Consider the following 22,158-nt stretch of genomic DNA (forward strand, 5'->3'; position numbering starts at 1 on the left):
CATTGCAGTTAAGCTTATCTATTTATCTCTAATTCATTAAATGAATTTTCAGATTTTGCCTAGCTTTTTTTTGTTTTTTCTTTTGCTGGCCGTTGGTTTTCCTTCATGCATATCTATTGTTTTATACCCCTATTCCAGGAAAGGGTTACTAGAGAAAGATGATAAGATTTGGGATTAAATCACCTCCAGATTGGCATTGTGATGCCATCAAGCAATTTTTCGTCTCCAGCGCCGAGCAGACATGCAGTAGAGAGAACGACTTAGTAAAATAATTCCTGAAAACAAGTTGAAGAGCTAAAAGCATTTGTGTTGACCCTTTTTGCTTGGGTCCTGAGGGACAAATCCATCGCCTCCGGCTCCTTTTCCTAGAACCTGCCAATGTAGGAGGATTGAAAAGGGATAATTTTCCACTGATTCTCAAAGACCTGAAAGAGCCGTAGTTAAGCATGGACTTGCCGCCTATGTTTTGAAGCAAAATTAAGTTCTATTATTCAGCAAGTAAAAGTAGACACTTTTTTTTTTAGAATTCTGAATGAATTCCTCCCCGATGTGATTTGACAGAAAAAGAAAACCCTTAAAAAATCTGCTTCTGATATTTAGAGTATAATATATACACTTTTACTTAATTGTGATACATAATATTCTATAATGCCTTTGTGTTTCAACTTTATGGTCTCTAAAATGGATACTGTATGGGAGATAATTATTATAAACCAAGGAAAGCTTTTGACAAAATAAAGATGTGTGAGTTACTCTATGCATTATTAATAGTAATGTTACCTTCAAATTTGTTGCCTAACCTTATTTTCTAGTTTTATTTTCCTCTTTTATCTTTAACATTTTATAATTCTGATGCTGATTGTCTTCATCAGGTTGGTGATGAAAAGGATATTGTCATTTTGATGCTTAGAGTACTAAAAGGAAGTCAGAATGGACATAATATCAAAATGGCATTTAAATATATTTTAACATATTTTTTATATTTAAAAGATATGTGAATATGCGTTCCCAATTGTATCCACAAATGTCCATCCTTTATCCAAAATAATAAAAACCATACTCTGGATGTTCCTTTCAGAAATAAAGACAAAAAATTGCTAACCTGTCTGGTGGGTCTTGAATTCTCCAGAATGGGGTCCAGTATTATGCATTTATAGCAAGCATCCATGGGCCTCTGAAAGCTGGGGGCTTTCATAAACTATCCTGAAATGATCTAGAGACCATTGGCAGGCCTTTTTTTTTTTTTTTTTTTCATTTTTTAAGCTACTCTTCAGTCAAAGCAAAGCAAAATCTTTGTGTCAACTAAATGTTTAAGTGAAATTAGCCCACATGTGGCTCATATAGAAGTTGCATTTGCGCTAGTTCCCTTCTATATGGGAGCACTGCCTTAGTTCCCAAGACTGCTGCTTCCACCAGGAGAGAAATGTATCAGAAGAGTTCAACCTTTTTTTTTTTTTGTATTTGATCATAAAATTTCAGTTTCCTAAAGTGAACAGACAAGTTAATATCTTTGTAACCTCTCACTGAAAGACCACTAGCGATTCAGTTGGAAAATAACTGGGTATGAGCCTTAGTACTCAGAAAAGCAGAACATGAGGCTTCTCTCTTTCTGAAAGGATGCCAGACACTGGTGACTGGTAACTTTGACCAGTTCAGTAAGTCTCACTGCTCAGAGACAGCAGTAGACCAAACCCCAACAATTCCAATTTTAAAAATACTATTTCCAGACATATGTTTTATGGCTTCTTTAAGGCTAATGTTAATTTCTTTCTTTTAATCGACTTTGTATAATAATGTTCCTTTCCAGTTGATAATGGAACAAAAAGTCCAGCTGTTCCTGGCTTTGACTACATATAGCGCTGTACAGCTGGGGCCTCGACTAAGTGCATAGGTTTTCTACCACCAAACACAGAATGAATACTAACCCATTAGAGGACTCAAATTAGCAAAATTGTATGCTGGATCTTTATAGTTCCAATTTAATAGTTTTTGGCCTCATTGTACCCCTTTAAAAGTATGGGAGATGTTTACATTCTCAAATATTTTAAAATTTCATGTTTATTGCAGTAGGTTCATAAAATTGTTCTCATAATTCCACCTCGCATCCTTTATCAAACAATACATTTAATGCCTCTGTTGACGGTCCTCCACTTTGGTGGACCCTAGTTCAGCACTGTCATGTTCCCTACCTTCCACATTCCAGAGCAGAGTATCAGTCAGACTGAAAATAAGAAATAAGCTGACAAGTTAGGTGCGCTATTATAATTTTTCTAAATTTTGTATAAGTGCAAATATTGTGCTTATGGTTAAGTATGATATAATTTTTCCGAATTCAAATTTGAAGCTAATTCCAACACACTCAAAATTGAGTGTGTTGATTACAAGACTAACAAATGCACATTATTTGTTGTGTCATCATTTTGGAGAAGCTGTTCAGTAATCCATTTCAATTAGAGAAGAAATACACATTTTCATTCCTTTTTAAGGTAAAATTTAGGTTACTTTATTTTTTGTAATTACCTCTGTGTCTACTCACTTTCTGCTCCATGGGTATCTATTCTTGTTTCTTTTCTCTTGTGTAGCTTTTTGACTTGGTGTACAGAGAAGAGACTTTGCTCAATGTCATCAAAAGCGTCACCCGCAATGGCCGCTCCATCATCCTCACCGCGGTGCTCGCGCTTATCCTGGTCTACCTGTTTTCCATCATTGGGTTCCTTTTCCTGAAGGATGACTTCACGATGGAAGTGGATCGGCTGAAAAACAGAACCCCTGCAGCAGGTACTGCCGTTCCCTCGATTTGAACTCTCGGTGGCAGGCAGGACTTGAGGGTGCTTGTTAGCACCATCACAGAGGAGGGCCGGTGGCCCAGGGGTTCGCTTCCTTTTCTTTGAGCTCATGAGTGGGCAATATTGTCAGGCTGCAGGGTCATGTCACCGTGAGTGGGAAAAATCCTGCTACAAGAGTTATCATCAAAGCTCAGTCCCGGTAAGAAAGTGTCAGCACTGCTGACTTGCTTCAGGAGACAGACAGCACCTGCGCTTCAGGAGATCAGCTTTGGGACTGCTTTCCTCTTTCCTGGTCTTCCCCTAAATGCCAAATAGCATCATTAGCAACCATTATCCCACACGTTCGGGTTACCCTGTATGTTATCACAGCACCTCATGCATTTGCTATCTGATGCCTATATTTTAATTATAATTAAAAGTGATAAATACTTCGATTTGGAAATGATCAAAGAGTAAAAATTTAAAGCAAAAATGCTCAAAATATTGTCATTAGGAAGGCTGTCAGAATTTCTGTCTGATTTTTATTTTTGTGGCAAGGCAGGTTAGACGTCATCCATGTACTGGCACTGTGATTTGTGGGGGTGAGGCTGATTCTTTCCATCCATCCTATTTTGAGTTTTTTACTTAGTATTTGCTCTAGTGGTTTCTCTTTTCCTCGTTCCTGGCTTTTGATGTTTTGGTTCAATTTCTCTGTTGCTCTTTTTCCTCTCCTCCTGCTTCATCAGACAGAAATCCTAGCCTCGTGCTTGGCTGTTAGTTTCACTGCAGTGATTCCACCTCTTCAGGGTGGGAGAGGATGGAACCACGCGGTGACCCTCTCACGTAGGATTTTATCATAATACGTTATCAGTGATGTTCTTCCTAGCCTTTAATTGACATTTTTTAAGTTAGTGATGCAGAATAGTATCTTCCTTAGGCTCTGGATTAATTAAGGAGCTGGTAGACCTATTAGGAGGTGATCAAAGCACAGAATAGAAACATACACATAGACTGGAAGTTCTCAAGCTTGTCCACTCGAACATGAAATATTTTCTGGCACTGCCTTTCTTGTTCTCCCTTAAATGTCACTTTCCCCAGAGTTTCACAAACCTAAGTATTTGGAGGAAAAGTTCACATATTCATGCCTCCAAAGTTCTACTTTCACTACACTCTCGGTGAATCATAAATGGTCAGCTCTCAAAAATCTTTGAGTTTCAATTATTTAGCAGATAGGATCACATTGATTTATTCAGAACACAGCGTGTCTAACACTAAAGCATCATAATTTCTAATTCTGATATGTGCCATAGTTGCTGCTTTATGAAATGTAGGAAATATTTGTAATTGTGTTATTTAAAAAGGAAGTTAGTGCCATTATATGGTGAACATATTTTCCTCAGAAATATTAATACTTTTTTTTATATACAATAGGCAATACTGGACCTAAGGGGCCAAGTACTTCACTAACTACACGTGTGTGTGTGTGTGTGTATATACATATGTATGTGTGTGGTTTTAAAAAAGAGAAAGCATGTGGAAATCCTGGTATATAACAAAGTGAAACTCTTGATTCCTTCCTGGACTGAGAGATTTTGCTTCATGGACAGGGTCTCTGTGGTGCCACGCCCTAGGAAAGCACCCATGTGCTCCTGACAGTCATGATTTCTAAGGCCATATATTATTTGTACAGATAGTTTCTGTTTTCAAATATTAAAAACTTTTCACTTCCAGAGATGAGTGACATTCTCAGGATAATGCCTCGATGTGGCAGATGAGATCTAGGCCCCAGAAACGTGCAGTTCTTCTGTGAGCGTGGCTTTAGGTACAGGACACTCACACACAGATGCCCAGAGGAGGCCGGGAGTTCCACAGAGCATCACAGGCACGGATGCAAGTGGAGGGAGGGCCCTCTGCAGGTGGCACCCTGGCCTCTGCAGCTCCATAGGTGAAGGTGCCTCCAGGGGCAGTGTCAGGGGCTTCTGCCTTGGAAAAGCCCAGGGAGGTGGAGGCAGCTGGTACTGACCAGTGGAGGTGACAGCATCACTCACCCTGACTGCTCCCCACTCTCAGTGCTGCCCTCCAAGCCCTCATGCCATTCACTCCCTTCTGTGGCTTCTTCGCCCCTGACCAGGTCACTCATCCCAAAACTGCTCTGATTGTGTCTCTGGCTGGTTTAATAACTTCCCTGAGATCTGCACTGGGTATGGGTTACTAGGTTCAAGGTCCTTGGCCTATAAGCTGGGGTCCTCCCCCAGGCCTCACCTACCTTGTCTGTGCCTTTGTCCTCAGATGCTCCTGGAGTGGCCTCCTCCTCGCTAGCTCATCTTACTGTGTAAATCCTACATCTCTCCCATATGAATCCTTCTCCAAAAAGCTTTCTGTTTATTTCTCTCTCAGAATTCTCCTCTTTTAATGCTTTTAATGCACTCATCATGTCATCTGTTCCTCCATGTGCCCGTTCAGTTATGTCTGTGCCCACTCTGTGTTCCCAGCAGACATAGGTTTTCTAGCCTCACATCTAGGCCCTCAGAGTCCAGCACAGAGTCAATAACTTTTCTATGTGTGCACTGCCCAACGGGGGTACTCAGAGCCCCCTTCTCCTTCACCAACGACCTGCCGGTGCCCTGTGCTTATTCCCATTAGAGGGCTGGAGGGGTGGGCTCTGGCTGTAGCTGAAGCCTGTGTTGGCAGCCCCTGAACTCCCAGGGCTGGTGCCTCTCATCGCATGTCCTAGCTCTGGCTTCATTTGCCACTTCCGCCCCAGCTCCTCCAAAATCTGGGATGAACATGATGTGGGGATGCTTTGAAATGCACTGAGCATGTTCCCTGGCCCTTGCATGTAAGGATGAAGGACTCTGTCCTTTCTTAAAGACTGTGTGTGATGGTGCTTTGCAGAAAACAGATGTGAGAGGAATAAGCCCTTTTGCTTTATATTTGTTTCTAACAACATTTTTCTCCAGATAAACTTATACATCTTTATTATTTTCTAACATCATTGTTCATTTTTGTACAATAATTGGTTTCTCCCCTCAGGTAGTCCCCATAGTTCTCCCGCCAGCCTTTCACCCATGAACCATCACCATACTCCCTTATGCTTTTCCCTCCCTGATTTTGCCCCCCCCCCACTTCCCCTGATGTATGCCTCTGATCCATGGTCAGGTTGCTTGTTTTGTCTTTTTCTTGAAATTTTGTGTGCTTTCTCTATATTCTGCATGTAAGTGAAACCTCCAGTATTTCTCTTTTTCCTTATGAAAAGGAATAGCATAACTCCTTCCAGCTCCATCCATGTTGCTGTTAATGGCATGAGTTTGTCCTTTTTAATCACTTAGTAGTATTCCATTGTGTACATGTACCACAACTTTATGATCCATTCATCTGTTTTGGGGCATTAGGGTCTAACAACATTTTTATAACATTTTTATGGTGACATTGGAAGGTTAACATTCTGTCTCACACTGGGTCAGGGAACTGGGTGGTGAACTGCCAAGTGTGCGGACCCTTAGGGACCAGGGAAGAAAAGAAAGATTCCCACGAGGGATTTGCCTGAAGACTTGTTTCCCGGAGGCGTTTTTACGCCTTGTTCCTGGGGCCCGATCCTTGACAGTCAGAACTGACACCGCCTGCAGCATCTCACTCAGCCACGGGGCCTGTGGCTTGGAGCCTGGGATGCCCCCTGCACTGGGTGAACTGTGTTGGCGTCCCAGTCAGAACCCGGAATGCATTTGGCCCTGGTAGCTGCATGATACACGGTGGTGAGGCCTACAGAGTTATTAATACTTTATCTCCACCACTTAAAGAAGGTATATGAGGCTTTTAGTGGGTTGGCCTGGGAACCTCTTCTCTATTTATAAAATTGCTTCAGTAGGCAAAGCTGTGTTCGGGTTCCGTACTAAGTGAGCGGGAGACTCTGGGCACAGCAAAGTGGCAGAAGCAGTGAGTGTTATTCAAGCGCCTTCGTAACTTCTGTCACGTCCTGCCTTGGCCCACTGCCTTCCTGCCATGTGCTGGTTTTGTCTTCTCAGGCAGTCCCGGCGTCCCTACCACGATGCTGACTTCGGTGATGGACACGTGTATGAAGGAGAACTGCTCGCCCACCATCCCTGCTCCAGACTCAGGTTTGTAGCCCCCCCAGACTACGTGGACCTGATAACTTCTGAAGTGATGTTTATTTGGTTAATATTAGAGTTTCTCCGGGAATTCTAAAATAGGTAAATGGAGGGTAAAGGAACCCAAAAGTCTGAAATCACAGCAAGGGTCCCATAGCTGTCACTTGGTATCCCCACCCTGTCCTTTGTATTTGTCTGTGTTGGTGAGAAGTTTTCAGTTCAGCCCTGTGGCACGTGCCTTCAAAGACCTCATCACTTTGGATGCTGAGACCCTGGTAACAAGAGTGTCTTTAACTCTGGAAACGCAGGGCTTGGATCTCCAGAGGCTTGGTTCCGGTCCAGGACTGGCTACTTTGTAACTCTGTGTCCTGGAAACGTTATGTAAGTTTCCTGGATTTGGTTCAGAAGACTTACCCAGAGAAAAAGGGAAGGAGAGACAGAGAAAAAGAGAATATTTTCCCTGCTTCCAAAGGAACAATTGGAACCATGCAGATAAAAAGAATGTTTTAAACTCTAAACTGTTCTCAGGATGTGGCAGGAGTTTTCAATTGTGGCATGTGTGCAATTTAATAATCTGTAGAAGGCATGAGCGAACTGTTTCCAGAAGCAGCAAAGAGTTAGGGAGTGTGTCTTTAAATATTTCGAAAGTTTTATATATAAAGTTAAATGGGCTTAGTCTGTGTTGTTTCTGGTGGTGGGGGGGGGGGGAGAAGACTAGAGTTCAGGGAAGATGAGGGAAGAGAGGTGAGCACAGTGTAGGGATGAGGCCCCCCCACTCCCACACGCACTCCTGGGCCATGATGACAGCACCTTTCTCCCTCAATTGCATTTTCCCTTAAAACACTGACTCTTGCTTGAGGGAAAATGGGTCTTCCCTGCTCCTGACCATGTGTCCCATGCCTGATGACCTGGGGGGAATGGGCTGTGCATGTATGTTCCATCCAACTTCCCAGTAGTGTGGGCAAAAGCACCCCAAGATGCTTTCCTCCCGCCTCATGGTACAAGTCAGGGCTCACACACAGCAGACCCGCTCGCCCCAGCTCCTGTAGCCTTACTGTGCTGGCGGCTTCCAGCATCTATAGCGTGCATCCTCCAGTTTAAAGACCTTTGATTCCCAGCCGCCCTCCCATCACAGCAGTGACTCTTGATAGAACACTCCAGGACAAGAAGGTGAGTGGTGCTGTCTTACCTGGTAGAATTTGGAATCACGACACACTATCTTTTTTGAAGGTTAACTGTTTATTTTTATTGTGGTAACATTGGTTAATGACACTGTACATGACTCAGAGGCACAGGAGTCACCTCTGCAGATGTATGTGATGACATGCACCACCCCGCCAAGCACCCATGGCCTCCACGCACCGTTGAGCCCCCTCTCTCTACACCCCCCTCTCTTTTCTCCTCTCCCCCTCTGGGAACCTCCAAGTCTACAGTTAGATTTCTAGAGTTGATTATTAGTTTGGTTTTGATCCTATCCTTTGTTTTGTTTCCCTATATTCCACACATGAGCGAAGCCTATTATTCATAGAATACTTCACTCAAAGATCATGCCTCCCTTTCCTCTTTGGGTAGATGGGGACAGTCCTCCCAGGCATATTCCCTGGGGCAAATCATTCTTGCAGGCTCCATCTGAGCTGGGCTTTGGCGAGAGAGGCGGCCAGGCTCTGGCAGGGACAGCTCCCAGCGTCGGGAGGCGGAGGGGCCTCAGCAAAGCCTGTATGACAGGGACGCTGCGGGAGCCAGGGCGGAGGTGGTGGCGACAGCGTCTCACAATTATGGCCTTTCCTAAGTCAGTCTGTAAGAATGCAGGCATATCTGTGCCCTTTTTGCATTCAACATCACAAGTGATCATATTGATCTAATTGAAAATTCCACGGATTTAATCTTCTCGCCCTCGCCACCTTTATCCTTTGGTCCCATAAATTTAACTGGAAACCTCAGAGTGAGAGTGGGACCTAGTGTTTGTTGTGCCGCATGGGTGACTCGGATTTAAAAATAACTGTCTGTGTCTCAGACCCGGATTAAATTTTAATTTGCAGACCCCCATGTGCATCCCTGACAGCCTGGCTTGCTACCTGGTGGACAGCAGGTCTGTGTGACAAAGGCTCGGCTCACACAGAGGCAGAATAAGCAGCCTTTGTGGTGTTGTAGAGGCAGAGCGGCCTGGCGGATGCAGGCTGGTCATTGTCCGAGCTGAGAAACCGCACACACCAGCAGCCAGCTGTGTGGGGGGAAGAAAGCACTTTTATTTCATTTTGCTGCAGACCTCCCTGACACCCTATCCGTGTTAAAAAAAAAAAAGAGAGAGAGAGAAAGAAAAAAAGCAAACCCGAGAAACTAATTTTCTAGAGAAGTAAACCTTTTGGAGGCAATTTCTAAGATACAGCCACCATTATTTTCGAAGTAAAAATCATTTGAATGTACAGAACAGAGAGGAAGTTCACTGAGGTCTACTATTTATGAGTAATGCTAGTTTAATATGGCTCAGTATTATGCTTTAATAAAAAATACTGGTGAAGAGCTAGAAACTTTTATCCTTAATGGCACCCCAACATTTTGTTTCCTGCTGTGTGCCCACTGTTTAAATTTTTTTTTTGCTAGTTAAAAAAATTTACGTCAACATTTCCATCATAAATTGATTATAATGAAAAATCTAAGACTAAACAGAAGAGCTTTTCATCGGTTTCAGAGTTTCAAATATATCTCAATGGCGATCTGTGGCTTCCATAGAAACCATGAAAAATGAGTAATTTAATTCTTAAAGCAAAAGAAATGTCATTTTTAAATACTCTTATTCAAGCATGTCCAGTATTTAAAAAAAAAAAATCTTACAGACGAACACCTTAGATCAGGGAGAGATAGTTCAGAGCCAATAGAATTTGCATTTTTATGACTTTTCAAATGAAACATTTATTTCTATTACAAGTTAAGAAAAAATACTAATACTAAACTGAAAATGAGGGTAACTTAACCTCATCTTGTTAAATTAGGTTGGAATTTGTTGATTATGTGAACTCTGTATAAGATTTAACAGTTATCCATCAGTAATAATGCTATTTATACCTAGAATTTATTGCCCCCAATTATGTGTCTAGCAATGTTCTAAGTACCTTCTATGTGTATATTTACTTTTTAAAGGTCTCCACATTAAGCTCTGTCTTCACTAATTCTTTCCTTTTGCATGTAAACAACCATGCTCCCTCACTTCTTATTATCACTACTTCTGTTTTATTATTACCGCCCTCCCCCACCACCCCACCCCACCATCATTAGTTAGACCATTGTTCTTGTGTCTGACATCCTTTCCTGGCTACCATCTGTTCCTCTTCTTACAAATACTCTCAAGGTCCTAATTGAAACTTCCTCTGCATTCCATTATCTCCCCAAATATCCCGCCAGTCTCTTTCCTTGCATCCCCAGATTTTCCTGGAGAACAACTCACCTACATGCTCTCCTTCAATTTCTGCATCATCTTTCTTCTCTTTTACTATTTGCTATCTTCCTGTCTTCATCAAAATCCCCCACATTCCGTTTCTCCTTCTAAATTATCTGTTCTGGGCCATCCTGGTGGCCTGGGACTTAAGTCTCAGCGCTATCACCACTACAGGCCTTAGTTCAATCCCCAGCCAGGGAGCTACCCACATGGTGCAGCAGACCTCTTCTGTCTCACTGGCTGCTCCCCTCAGCAGTGTATTTCAGTCAGTCTGCCTGTTCTGCTCTGGATTGCCTCTCTGGGTGGCAACTCTGTCTCTGGTGAATCCTCTCACCCCCCACACCTCTGGCCTACACTCCAGTCCTAACACAAAAATAAAAAAAATTATCTGTTTCATTGGTCTGACGGGTCCTTCCCAAGTCACCTCTGACTGGACCCTTTTGCATGCTCTTTAATGCTGCCTTCTCCCTCCTGCCTAGAGTCCCGTTAGCTCCTGATCATCCATCCTGCCCCATCTCCCGGCCATTGTTACCCTGTTGAGGCTCGTAGCGCATCATGCCTGAATTATGGCCATGGTCTCATAAGTGGTCTTTCTACCCCTGGTCATTCTCTCCTCTTCAGTTCACCCCGTATATCACCACAAGATACTTGTCAGAAATCACTGCTTTGAATATTTCCTCCTCTATCCTCTACCCAAGATTTCTACCATGCCCCATTGCCTGCCAAACAAAACCCAATCTCCCTGGAGCCTCACAAAGAGTCCCCGGTTTATCTCCCAGCTCTGTCTTCCACTCCTTACAGACTAGTTTATTTGCTGTTCTCCCTCTGGCTCCTCTGCCTGTGCGATATAAATGCCTCCGCTCCCGTCTTAGTCCCTTGAAAATAAAAGGTGAGCCCAGAGTCTACATTAATTGTGGGGTGGTGCTTTCTTAGCCACAGCATTGGCGGTTCTCTCTCCAGTGATGTTCATCATGTTAATTTGTGTTATTTTAACAACATGTTTTATCTCATCCCATTTCACCCACTAGAGAGTCAACCTCCTTGCCCCTGCTTAGAGTTCTCCAGTGGATCTCTAACTCTCAGGATAAAGTTGAAATTCTTCAGCTTGGGGGTGCCTGTGCCCCTTCTCATGAGCCCCACTCTTGTCTGCACACATACCACCGGCCGTGCCACCCATAGTTCCCCAAGATCTGATACATGTTCATGCCTCTTGGCCTTGGCTCGGTCCATTTTATCTGCCTGGAGTATCTTGCTTTGCTGATTTTGCTGGCCAGACATGCCCCTTTCCACATTCAGCCAGCCGCGTCAGGACGCCACCCCTAAGGCACCAGCCCAAGAAAGTCTCATTCATCTGTCTCCTCAGTACCCTGCCTCTGCCCACCTGCTGACCCACCTTTCCTGGGGGCCTCTGGTTTCCTAGGGGCTGCGCACTTTAAGCTTCCCACCTGTATTCCTAGCACCTGGCACAGGGCTGGAGGTGTCATGGTACAAGGCCAGTTTGGTGTGGCAAAGTCCAGCTGGTCGCAGTGACAGGTGCCCACAAGGCATTTCCTCACGTGAATTTACTATGACTCAGGGCTGGCTTTCAGCCTAAAGGACTGGGCTCTTGATTAGCATATTTAAGTGGATTCACGTGGCAAAGGTGGCACCTAATCACCTAGCTCGTAGAGGTTACTCTACCAAAGTGGCGCGGTCTGCACTGATGGTTATGGAGCAGGTTGGTGGACAGTTGCTACCCTTAGCCTGGCCTGGGTATTCTCCCTGGGTGCAGGCCACACAGAAAGCCAGGCTTCTCTTTCTGTATTTGTACCCAGTCTGTTTTCTTTTGCAATGGCTAGTCACCCGAATGGTGTGTGGGCTTTATTAGTTTACTGTGTAAAGAACAAACACCATCATTTCTGACTACTTGACAAGAGATGGAAACACTTAGCCATAGATTCTGTGTGCTGGGAAACCTTGAGCTACAAAGTTGCTTTTTTTTTTTCTTTCAAATTGAAGCATGGTTGACATACATACAGCATTGTGTTGGTTTCAGGAGTACAACATAAGGATTTAATATTTGTGTATGTTGCTCAAAGATGTCTACAGCAGTTAGCATTTATCACCACACAGATTAAAATGTTTTTTGATAAGAACTTTAAAGATCTATTCCCTTAGCACCTTTCAAGGGCTCAATGTGGTATTAACTATAGTCATCATGCTGTGCATGGCATCCCAGGACTTACTTGTAACTGGAAATTTGTACTATTTAATTTCCTTCACCTATTTGCCTCCTGCATCCAGTGTCTGTTTTCTGTATCTATGAGGGCATTTTGTTGTTTTTAGAGTCTATATTTTAGTGAGATCAAAGAGCATTTGTCTTTTATTCACTTGGCATAGTATCCTCCATGTTGCAAATGGCCAGATTTTCTTTTTAAAGGCGGACTGGTTGTGTGTGTGTGTGCGTGCACGCACACGTGCATGTGTGCATGCACACGTGCACACCACATTTTCATCCATCAGTGGACTCAGGTTGTTTCCATATGTCAAGGACTATAAAACTATCAATAGTAAGTATTTGTAAACATTTGTGTGATACACTTAGGTAGCTGCTGATTAACGAATAAATGTAGATCCTACCACTAAATAGAAAATGACTTGATTGAAAGTCTGACGGGCACAGTAGCATAGAGACATAGTCCACATAACTTCATTACTAGAGTACCATGTGTCTCTTTTCAATTTCCTTTAACTCTCTTACACATTTCTGTTTTTCTTCCCATTCTGCCGGGTCACCCCCATAGAACTCACCAGCATCACTGGCACCCCAGTTTGTGACAGATTGAGCTTCCTCACTGCCTTCTCTGCTTCCTTGCCTCCTTGCTGCAGCCCCCACCAGCCTCACCTCTTCCCCATTTCTCCTTCCTCCGAAAGCTGTTTTACTTCTACTTTCCAACTCCAGATGTGCCTTGGGGCTCAGTCTGCTGGTCTCATCGTTGCTGCATTTTGTGATTGCCCAGCTGTCTTCGTGCCTGGTCTGGAGTGTCTCCCCACGTGTTTCACACAAAAGCAGCTCAGAATAAAGTGAAAATACTGGGACCCCTCAGCCATGTGATAACCAAATCAGGTCAGGAGAGGAAATCAGCCTTTTCATAACAAAGTACCACAAGCTGCCTGTCATGGGTGGTGTAGACAACCCAGATGGACCCTTTCCTTTTCCCCTTTGGGTGTGGTGGTTTTAACAGTTACTTCTTGACATGAAGACTGTGGGTATCCAACTCCAAAATTCAGCGCCCCAGCTGTCCTTCAACTTTGCAATAGCAAAAGTACAATTCTGGCTCTCATAGCCAGTGTAGCATGAACTTCTCACCATTTTAATTGACTGGGGAAATAATACCACATTTTGGTGACTGGACCTTTAAACAAGATGAGATTAGGGAGGTTACTGTCATGTTATGGCTTATGCTCTCTCCCCATTTATTTCTAAATAATTTCCAAGAAATACATTCGCACCACTTTTTCACATGAAAACATGATGCTTATCTGTGGCTCCATGCTGGCCACTAAGAAGGCTTAGCAGCCACTTAACCAAGTGAATGAACAATCAGTCCACATCACTAAGTACCTATTCTGGCTCCACTAATCTCCTTGCAAAGTGTTTGACATTTGTCTTAAATCCTCTGAAGGGTTTAATCCTTAAATAGTCCCCTCCTCCATTTTACAGATGAGGGCATTGAGACTGTCACTGCCCAGGTCCCGGTGCTGGGACAGGGTAGAATTTGAAGCAGGTCCCTCCAGCTCCCTGTGCACATTCTTTGCCCTGAAGCCCCTTTGCTTCCTAGTGAGCTGATGGTGTTCCCAGAAGGCTTCACCCCAGTCTCCCCACAACGCCAGGAGGCAGCCCCCTACTGGCTTTCTATACGCTGCCCTTTTCAGGAGCTGTGGTTTCCACCTCTAGCGGAGAAATCATTCAGGATGTTATACCTGTAGCTTCAACCATCTGAGTCAGTCATGTGCCGGCATCTCCAAAACTGATGACATGTGACTTCAAAAAATCACATCATGTATATGTTGGCCATTTGCATTTCCTCTTTGGAGAAGTTTTTTTTTTAGCTCTTCTGCCCATTTTTTGACTGGATTATTTTCTTTGTTTTTGTTGAGTCTCATGAGCTCTTTGTAGATTTTTGTGATCAGTCCTTTATCATTAGTGTTGTGTGCAAAAATTTTCTCCCATTCGGTGGGGTTTCTCTTTGTTTTGGTTATTGTTTCTTTTGCTGTGCAGAAACTCTTTAATTTGATGTAGTTCCAACTGTTTATCTTTGCTTCACTATCACTACTTTGGGTGATGTGTCTATAAAGATGTCTTTGAGGTGTATGTCATGTAGTGTCTTGCCTATATTTCCTTCTATATATTTTATGGCTTCAGGTCTTATGTCTAGTTCTTTAATCCATTTTGAGTTGGTTTTTGTGCATGGTGTGAGGTAGTAGTCAAGCTTCATTCTTTTGCATGTAGTGACCCAGTTTTCCCAGCCCCATTTATTGAACAAACTTTCTTTGCTCCAGTGCATATTCTTTGCTCCTTTGTCAAAGATTAGTTGACCATAAATCTGTGGTTTTACATCACTTGTAATCAGGGAAATGCAAATCAAAACTACAGTGAGATACCATCTTACACCAGTGAGAATGGCACATATTAAAAAAACTAGTGACAACAAATGTTGGTGAGGATGTGGAGAAAAAGGAACTCAACTGCACTGCTGGTGGGAGTGCAAACTGGTCCAACCACTATGGAGAGCTATGTGGAGATTCCTCAACCTACTAAAGCTAGAGCTTCCATATGATCCAGCAATTCCACTCCTAGGTATTTACCCAAATGACACAGAAACATTAATTCAAAAGGGCACCTGCACCCCTATGTTTATAGCAGCACTATTTACAATAGCTAAGCTATGGAAACAAACCAAATGCCCAAAAAATAGGTGACTGGATAAAGAAGATGTGGTACATATACACAATGGAATATTACTCAGCAATCAAAAACGATAAATTCATGCCATTTGCAGCAACATGGATAGAGCTGGAAGGGATCATGCTCAGCGAAATGATCCAGAAAGAAAAAGAAAAATGCCAGATGGTCTCACTCATAGCAGGAATTTAGAAAACCTAAATAAGGGACCAGGAAAAAGACTATAATGAAGAAAAAATCAAAATCAACAAGCAACTATAAACCAGAGACACACAGGGGTGGGGGAGGAGAGGAAGGATTAGGGTCAAAATAAGGGGGCGTGCAATTGTATGGGGAATATAACCAAAATGAAAATGCATATATTGTGCAAAAATGAAAAATGATGTCAGAATTATATAAAATAAAATATTTTAAAAAATCGCATCATGCTCAGCGAAATAAGCCAGAAAGAAAAAGAAAAATACCGGATGGTCTCACTCATAGCAGGAATCTAGACAACTTAAATAAGGGACCAGGAAAATGAATAACTGTAAGAAAGTGAAAATCAAAATCAACGAAAAACTATGAACCAGAGACACTTTTTGGGGGCTGGGGGGCGGAAGGGGAGGGATTGGGATCAAAATGGGGAGGTTGCAATTGTATGGGGAATATAAAAATAAAATTTATTATTTAAAAAAAAATCGCATCATGACACAGTGACAAAGAAAACGATCTTTGGAAGCAGCTAGTAGTATATTTTTGAATGTGCATTTGCAGCACTGTTTAATCTGTCTGTCCTTGCAGCAGATGGAGAGTATGAAGACGGCATTGAGAGGACCTGTGACACCCTTCTCATGTGCATTGTCACCGTCCTGAACCAGGGTCTCAGGAACGGGGGCGGCGTGGGCGACGTGCTCAGGAGACCATCGAAAGACGTAAGCTGGAGAAGTATATTTTCAAGAAGCCCTTGATCAGTCTTTCAACCTTTCTTAATAGCTTGTGCACTGTGGCTTTGGTTTTCAGGGTGCTATGGTGTGTCATTTGCTTTCAAAGTAAGAACAGGCACCATTAAAACCAATTAATTGTATGTGGGGATTACATTGACATAGCAAATACACTCAATTCCTGTGTAAAATAGTAAGATGATGAAAAATTTCCAGATTGGAACTGTGTGCTGTATTCCAGCCACAAAATCGTGGCTACCAACCTTCAGGAGTTGATTGTTATATAATAACAGAAGCTGGGCTGCTGCTTGTCTGTCAGGTTCCTCAGCCAAGGTGAGCCCTTTGCCTCTAGAAAGGAATAGACACCATTCTTTATCCCTGATGAATATAAAGCTTGAACACAATCTAACAGACTTCATATATTAAAATGACAAAGCTGAAAAGTTTCCCATTAATTACAAGTTCTTGAATGCCAGGCTGGGAGCTTGAAAAAAATGTCCATTCTTCCACGGTATCACATTCTCAGTTCACTTACTGTTTCTTCATCTGTGAAATGGCTGGACATTTATGTTTTAAAACTGTTGGTCAAATAGAAATGAGCTTGAGCTTTTGTACTTGACCCTGTTGGGCCAAGAACACCTGTTGCAGAAACTGACTGATCATAGCCCTCCTCAGCTGTCTAACTGCTGACTTTTAGATTTGGCATTTGCCTGCCTTCTGTGCAGCCTCTGGGAGAGCGTCCCACTGCCCTAAGATTGATTTAGTGGTTTACGTGATAAAATGATTGTTAATAAAACATGGCAGGGGGAGAGGTAGGGCATATCCAAGAGCAGGAGAGGGGCTCTTCGACAGGTGGGGAAATTGTTCTCACAACTATAAAAATAAAGAGAAAATGGTTTTTTTCCCCCTCCAATTTGGACTAGTCTATTTATATTCATTTAGCTATTGACTAATTGGAGTAGTGTATTTATATTCATTTAGCTGTTGACTATTCTGTATGCTGGGCAATATCCAAAACCAACATGCCTTTAAAATGTGAATGTGTGTATATATTTACATCTTTTAATTTTTTATTTCAGGAGCCCTTATTTGCAGCCCGAGTGGTATATGACCTTCTATTTTATTTCATTGTTATCATTATCGTCCTCAACTTGATTTTTGGTGTTATCATTGATACTTTTGCTGATCTCAGAAGTGAAAAACAGAAGAAAGAAGAAATTCTAAAGACAACTTGCTTCATCTGTGGTGAGTGTTCTCAGATACTAAAATAATACATGAAGAGGGAGGAACTAGAATGATTTTTATTTTTCATGCTTTGTGAAAAATTATTTCAAAATGAAAGCTGGGCAAAATTCAGATCATGTAACCAAGCACTGGACCTGGTTACATGACACCCAAAAGGTATTATTTCTGTAGTATTTATGATCCTCTAACTTTGAAATGTGTTCTAAAATGCCAACAGGTTGCACTAACTGGTAGGCTTTTTTTTCAGTTAATACTGGTTGGGCACAGCTTCACACCTAAACATCTATGTTCACACCAACCCCACCACCAGCCAACTGAAACCCCTCTACCAGTTCCCCCGGCCCCACAACCTCTTTTCCCTCTGGGAACTGCCATTCTGCTCTCTATAGCTTATATTTTTAATGCACAAAGGAATTACATGATACGGTATTTGTCTACTGATTTATTTCATTTAGCATCATACCTCAGGGTTCATCCATGGTGTCGCAAATGGCAATATTTTTTTTAAAAAATAGCTGAGTAGCATTCCATTATGTATATACCACATCGTCTTTTTCTAATCTTCTGCCGAAAGGCACTTGGATTGTTTCCATAACTTGGCTATTGCTGCTAATGCTGCTGCAGTGAACAAAGAGGTGCACAGAGCTTTTCACATTAGGGTTTAGGGTTAGGGTTAGATTAGAAGTAGAATTGCTGGATCATGTGGTTCTTCTATTTTTAACTTTTTGAAGACATGCCAGGCTGTTTTCTACAGTGCTTGCACCAATTTACACTGCCACGTGCAGTGCATAGGATTCGTTTTTCTCCGCATCTTCACTGCACTATTTCTTTCCTTTTGGATGGTAACATTCTAGCAGGTGTGTGGTGAAGTCTCATCATGGTTTCAGTCAGCCCTAATGGCAAGCAATGAGGAATATGGTTTCATGTGTCCATTGAATGTCTTCTTTGATGACATGCCTGTTTAGATTCTCTGCCCATTTCTTAATGAGGTTTTTTTGTTGTTTTTATGAGCTGATGATGTATTTTGGTGCTAACCCCTTGTCTGATACAAATACATTCTCCCTTTCAGTTGCCTCCTTTTCATTCAATTGGTTTATTTTGCTGCACAGAAGTTTTTTTTGTTTTGTTTTGTTTTGTTTTTGTTTTTGTTTTTTTTTGTACAAATGGTATAGCCCCATTTGTTTATATTCTCTTTTGTTAAGGAGCTTATTAGATATGTTTTCTTATATATATTTTATGGGTTTGGAACTTATATTCAAGTCTTTAATCCACTCGACTTTAATTTTTTTTAACAGTTTTTTTTAAAGATTTATTTATTTATTGATTGATTGATTGATACAGACATACATACAAGCACTGGGTACAGTCAGAAGCACGGGAGGGTGAGAGAATTCACCAGAGCCAGAGCGGGGAGCAGAGCAGGCAGAAGGACAGAAGTACACTGCTGAGGGGAGCAGCGGGCGGCAGGAGAGGTCTGCGCACCATGCGGGACCCTCCTCCAGTGGCCGGGGAGCAGCCGGGGATCGAACTGGTGCTGCAGAGGCTGCGAGCAGCCTCGCAACCCAGCGCTCAACCGCTGCGCCACCAAGGAGACCCTCGACTTTAATTTTTGTATGTAGTATAAGACAATGCTCTCATTTCATTCTGTGTGTGTGACTGTCCAGTTTTCCCAGCACCATTTATTGACAAGACAATTTTCTCCATTTATATACTTGTTTCTTCTGTCATAAATTTTCTATGTGTGTATTTGTTTATTTCTCCTCTGTTAATTCTTTTCCATTGATCTATGTGCCTAATTTTATTCTAATACCATACTTTATCATCTAGTTTGAAGTCAGGGAGTATATCTCTACTTCTGTTTTTTTTTTTTTTCCCCAGGATTATTTTGGTTATTCAAGTTCTTTTTTGATTCCTTACTAATTTCAGGACTTTTTGTTGTTCCTGTGAAGAATACCCCTGGGGTCTTAATGGAGATTACATTGACTTGGTATATTGCTTTAGGTAAAATGGTCGTTTTAACAATGCTGAGCTCCCCAGTATCACAGGGCAGCTAATGCTAGAGGTGTGGCCCCGGGCTAGCTGAACTGCCTGTGGTAGTGGCTGCTCTGCCTGCCCCTGGGGACTCCAGGATGTGTTTCTAAGGGGCACACAAGGCATCATTTTCTGGACCTCTCCCATGTGATTTATGCTCCACTTTCTCAGGTAATGTTTTAGCAATGTCTGTTTACAACAGAATCAGATTTTAAAAGGGAAAGCATGGAAAGCATAGCACACTGGGATGTTGTTACAGACTCAGGATTGCTTTGTGGGAGAAATCCCTGCATAGATTGGTAGAGGGAAATATGTATCATTGCGAAAGGAATATACAAGCTATCGAAATCCATTGCTACAGATCTTAGTTCTGAGGGTGTGGTTTTATGCACTTGGTTTTAACTCAGTAAGTCTAAGGACACAGTCCACCCTCCCCCAAGAGTCCCTAGTCATCTCTCAACTGTGTGTCCGCTTTGTGGACTACACCCATGTGGCTGTTGTGGCCGGCAGTACCATGTGTGACTGGCAGCTCAGCCAAACTGGGGTGCATTGGTGGGGCTTGGCGGTGGCCCTGGACCATGATGAGCTGAGTGGACAGTGCTGTGGGCTCAGCCTTGGCTTTGACCAGCTGGCTAGGATGTGGGCGGCATGTCCAGATGGCTGCACTGCCAGCACAGGTGGTCCATGCAGACTGCTCTGGGGCTGGATATGAGCTCACTTGCTAGCAGGCAGGTGCAGGGGTGCTGGGGCTCCTTGTTTCCTAGGAGTGGATGCCCCAGATAGCTGTCACTTGCCTCTCAGATGGCTTAACTACTTCACAGAGGGGAGCAGCACTCTCATCAGGAGTTTGCCCTAAGGGTCTGGGAGTAAAGAGGGTGGGTTCCAAGATGGTTCCTACCTGCAATGGTAATAGCAAGGTTGCCAGGATGGCACCTATGGGGGATTCTGACCCAGGAGTCTTAAGCTACTTGCTTCTTGAGCTAATGCTGTGGGTCTAGCACTGTTCAGGTGGGTGCTGCTGCATTGGGGAGGGAGCACAGGGGGCCACCGTTGTTATCCACATTTGGCAAACATTTTAAAACACTATTGATTAAATGACAATGATTTTTATTGTGTTGTTAGATTATGAAGGCACAGATAATGTTTCAGAGTCCTAAGTGTATCCCCGCTGACAATACCACGCATTCAAGTCAGAACTCTTCTCTGCTGTCAGTTGGTAACCCCTCCACCTTTCCCCCGTTTATCTCCACATTCCCCCCTTCCCCGCACCCCTCAGCATTAGTGCTTTCGGAGCCTGTCTGTCCGTCATCCCCTTCGGCTCTGTTCTCCATAGACCTCCGCCCTCACTGGCTTGAGCTGTCACCCTGGGATCAGGCCCTGTGCTGCTGTGTGGGGCTGCGTCGTGTGGGCAGAGGGCCTGCACTAGGCCCCTCTCACATCCAGTCCTCCTGTGGGTCTGTACTCACCTGTCTCGTTCCCTTCAGCGTATGCGCCAGACCTTTCCCTCTGCCCCCGTACTAGCCTGTGACAACAAGCTAAATCCCAAGGAGACTAACAGGGATTCTTCGTGTCCCTTTGTGTGGTCACCATGTCTGTCCTGCTACCTGCTGTGTTAAGGAAAAGGACAGGAAAGCCTACAGACTGTTACACCCTTGGGGGTTGGCAGGGGGCAGACAACAGTCAGAGAGGGTTTCCTGGACGAGATGGTGTCCAAGCTAGGTGGAAAGAGAGAGGAGTTGGCCACTGCAGCGAGAGCAGAATAGTGCAGCGTGTCTCCAGTTGTTCCCAGCAGCTCCTCATTGCTGATTATGGGCTTCAGAGCCGGGCCTGCCTGGAGAAGGACACCAGGTCACGTGCAGTCTTGGAGATGGACACGGTGGGCCTGATAGAGCAGAGCAGATTGTGAAGGAGATTTTAGTTCAGGGTGCAGTTTTTGTCGTGGAGCACCGTGCGGCCATTTCTCACCAGGTGGCGGGGCTGAGGGACAGGTCGGGGGTCACTGACATAGGCCCAGGGCACAGGACTCAACGTTAATGTAGGAAGGTTAGCGGAGTGCTCACGGTAGAGGACACTGTCAGGGGATGCTTAAATCTCAGTGGGTATTGTTCACTTCCTTACTTCCTTAGAAAAGGGGTGGATGTGGATGCCAGCACAAGGGTTGTTTAGGTGTGAGTGTGCTGACTCTGACTCTGGAAATTGAGGTGTGCAGGGGACCCCATGAGCTAGGCCCAGCCAGCATGAGGGTCAGAGGGTGAGTCTGCATGTGGTGGCAGCAAAAGCTGGCGTGTGGAGAAAGGCTTCTAAGTGAGAAGAGAAGACGGCTGTGGTATGAAGAGTCAAGAGAGAAAGAGGATTATGCACGAGACTGTGGTCAGTGCAGGGAGGAGAAGCAGGAGCACGCAGCAGGGAGGGGAGGCCAGAGGGCAGCCTTGGGAAGAGAGGGGTTGCTTTTCCACCTGTCAAAGCAGAGAAGGAAGCAGAGCCTTTGGACTTCTCATTCTGGACGCCCTGATGACCCTAGACGCAGTAAATGCCACAAGGATCAGGGCAGCTGCCAGCTCACGGTGCTGGGGAGGCAAGGGATGCAGAGAGCAGAGTCTCGCGTGTCTAGATGAGATGGAGAAAAGCAAGACGTCCGAGAATAATTTGGGGATTTGAGGAAAGAGCTGCTTGGGAGGGAGAGTCCCGTGGAGGGATCTTTGTGTCTTCC

The 22,158-nt window shown here is 43.7% G+C and overlaps 1 protein-coding gene across 4 annotated transcripts in view; it reads left to right on the top strand.

The window, feature by feature from the left end:
• The window catches only part of ITPR2 (inositol 1,4,5-trisphosphate receptor type 2), a gene marked incomplete at both ends in the record, with an annotated part of 472,402 nt that overhangs the window by 389,291 nt on the left and 60,953 nt on the right, over window positions 1–22,158 (top strand). For all 4 annotated transcript variants that reach the window (XM_084254830.1, XM_084254833.1, XM_084254831.1 and 1 more), the window contains 4 exons: window positions 2,583–2,778; window positions 6,788–6,880; window positions 16,033–16,163; window positions 17,252–17,417. In XM_084254830.1, the coding sequence (XP_084110956.1) occupies window positions 2,583–2,778; window positions 6,788–6,880; window positions 16,033–16,163; window positions 17,252–17,417 (586 nt within the window). The remainder of the gene's footprint in view (window positions 1–2,582; window positions 2,779–6,787; window positions 6,881–16,032; window positions 16,164–17,251; window positions 17,418–22,158) is intronic.

Source organism: Talpa europaea (assembly GCF_964194135.1).
Source record: "Talpa europaea genome assembly, chromosome: 15".
Classification (NCBI taxonomy): domain Eukaryota; kingdom Metazoa; phylum Chordata; class Mammalia; order Eulipotyphla; family Talpidae; genus Talpa; species Talpa europaea.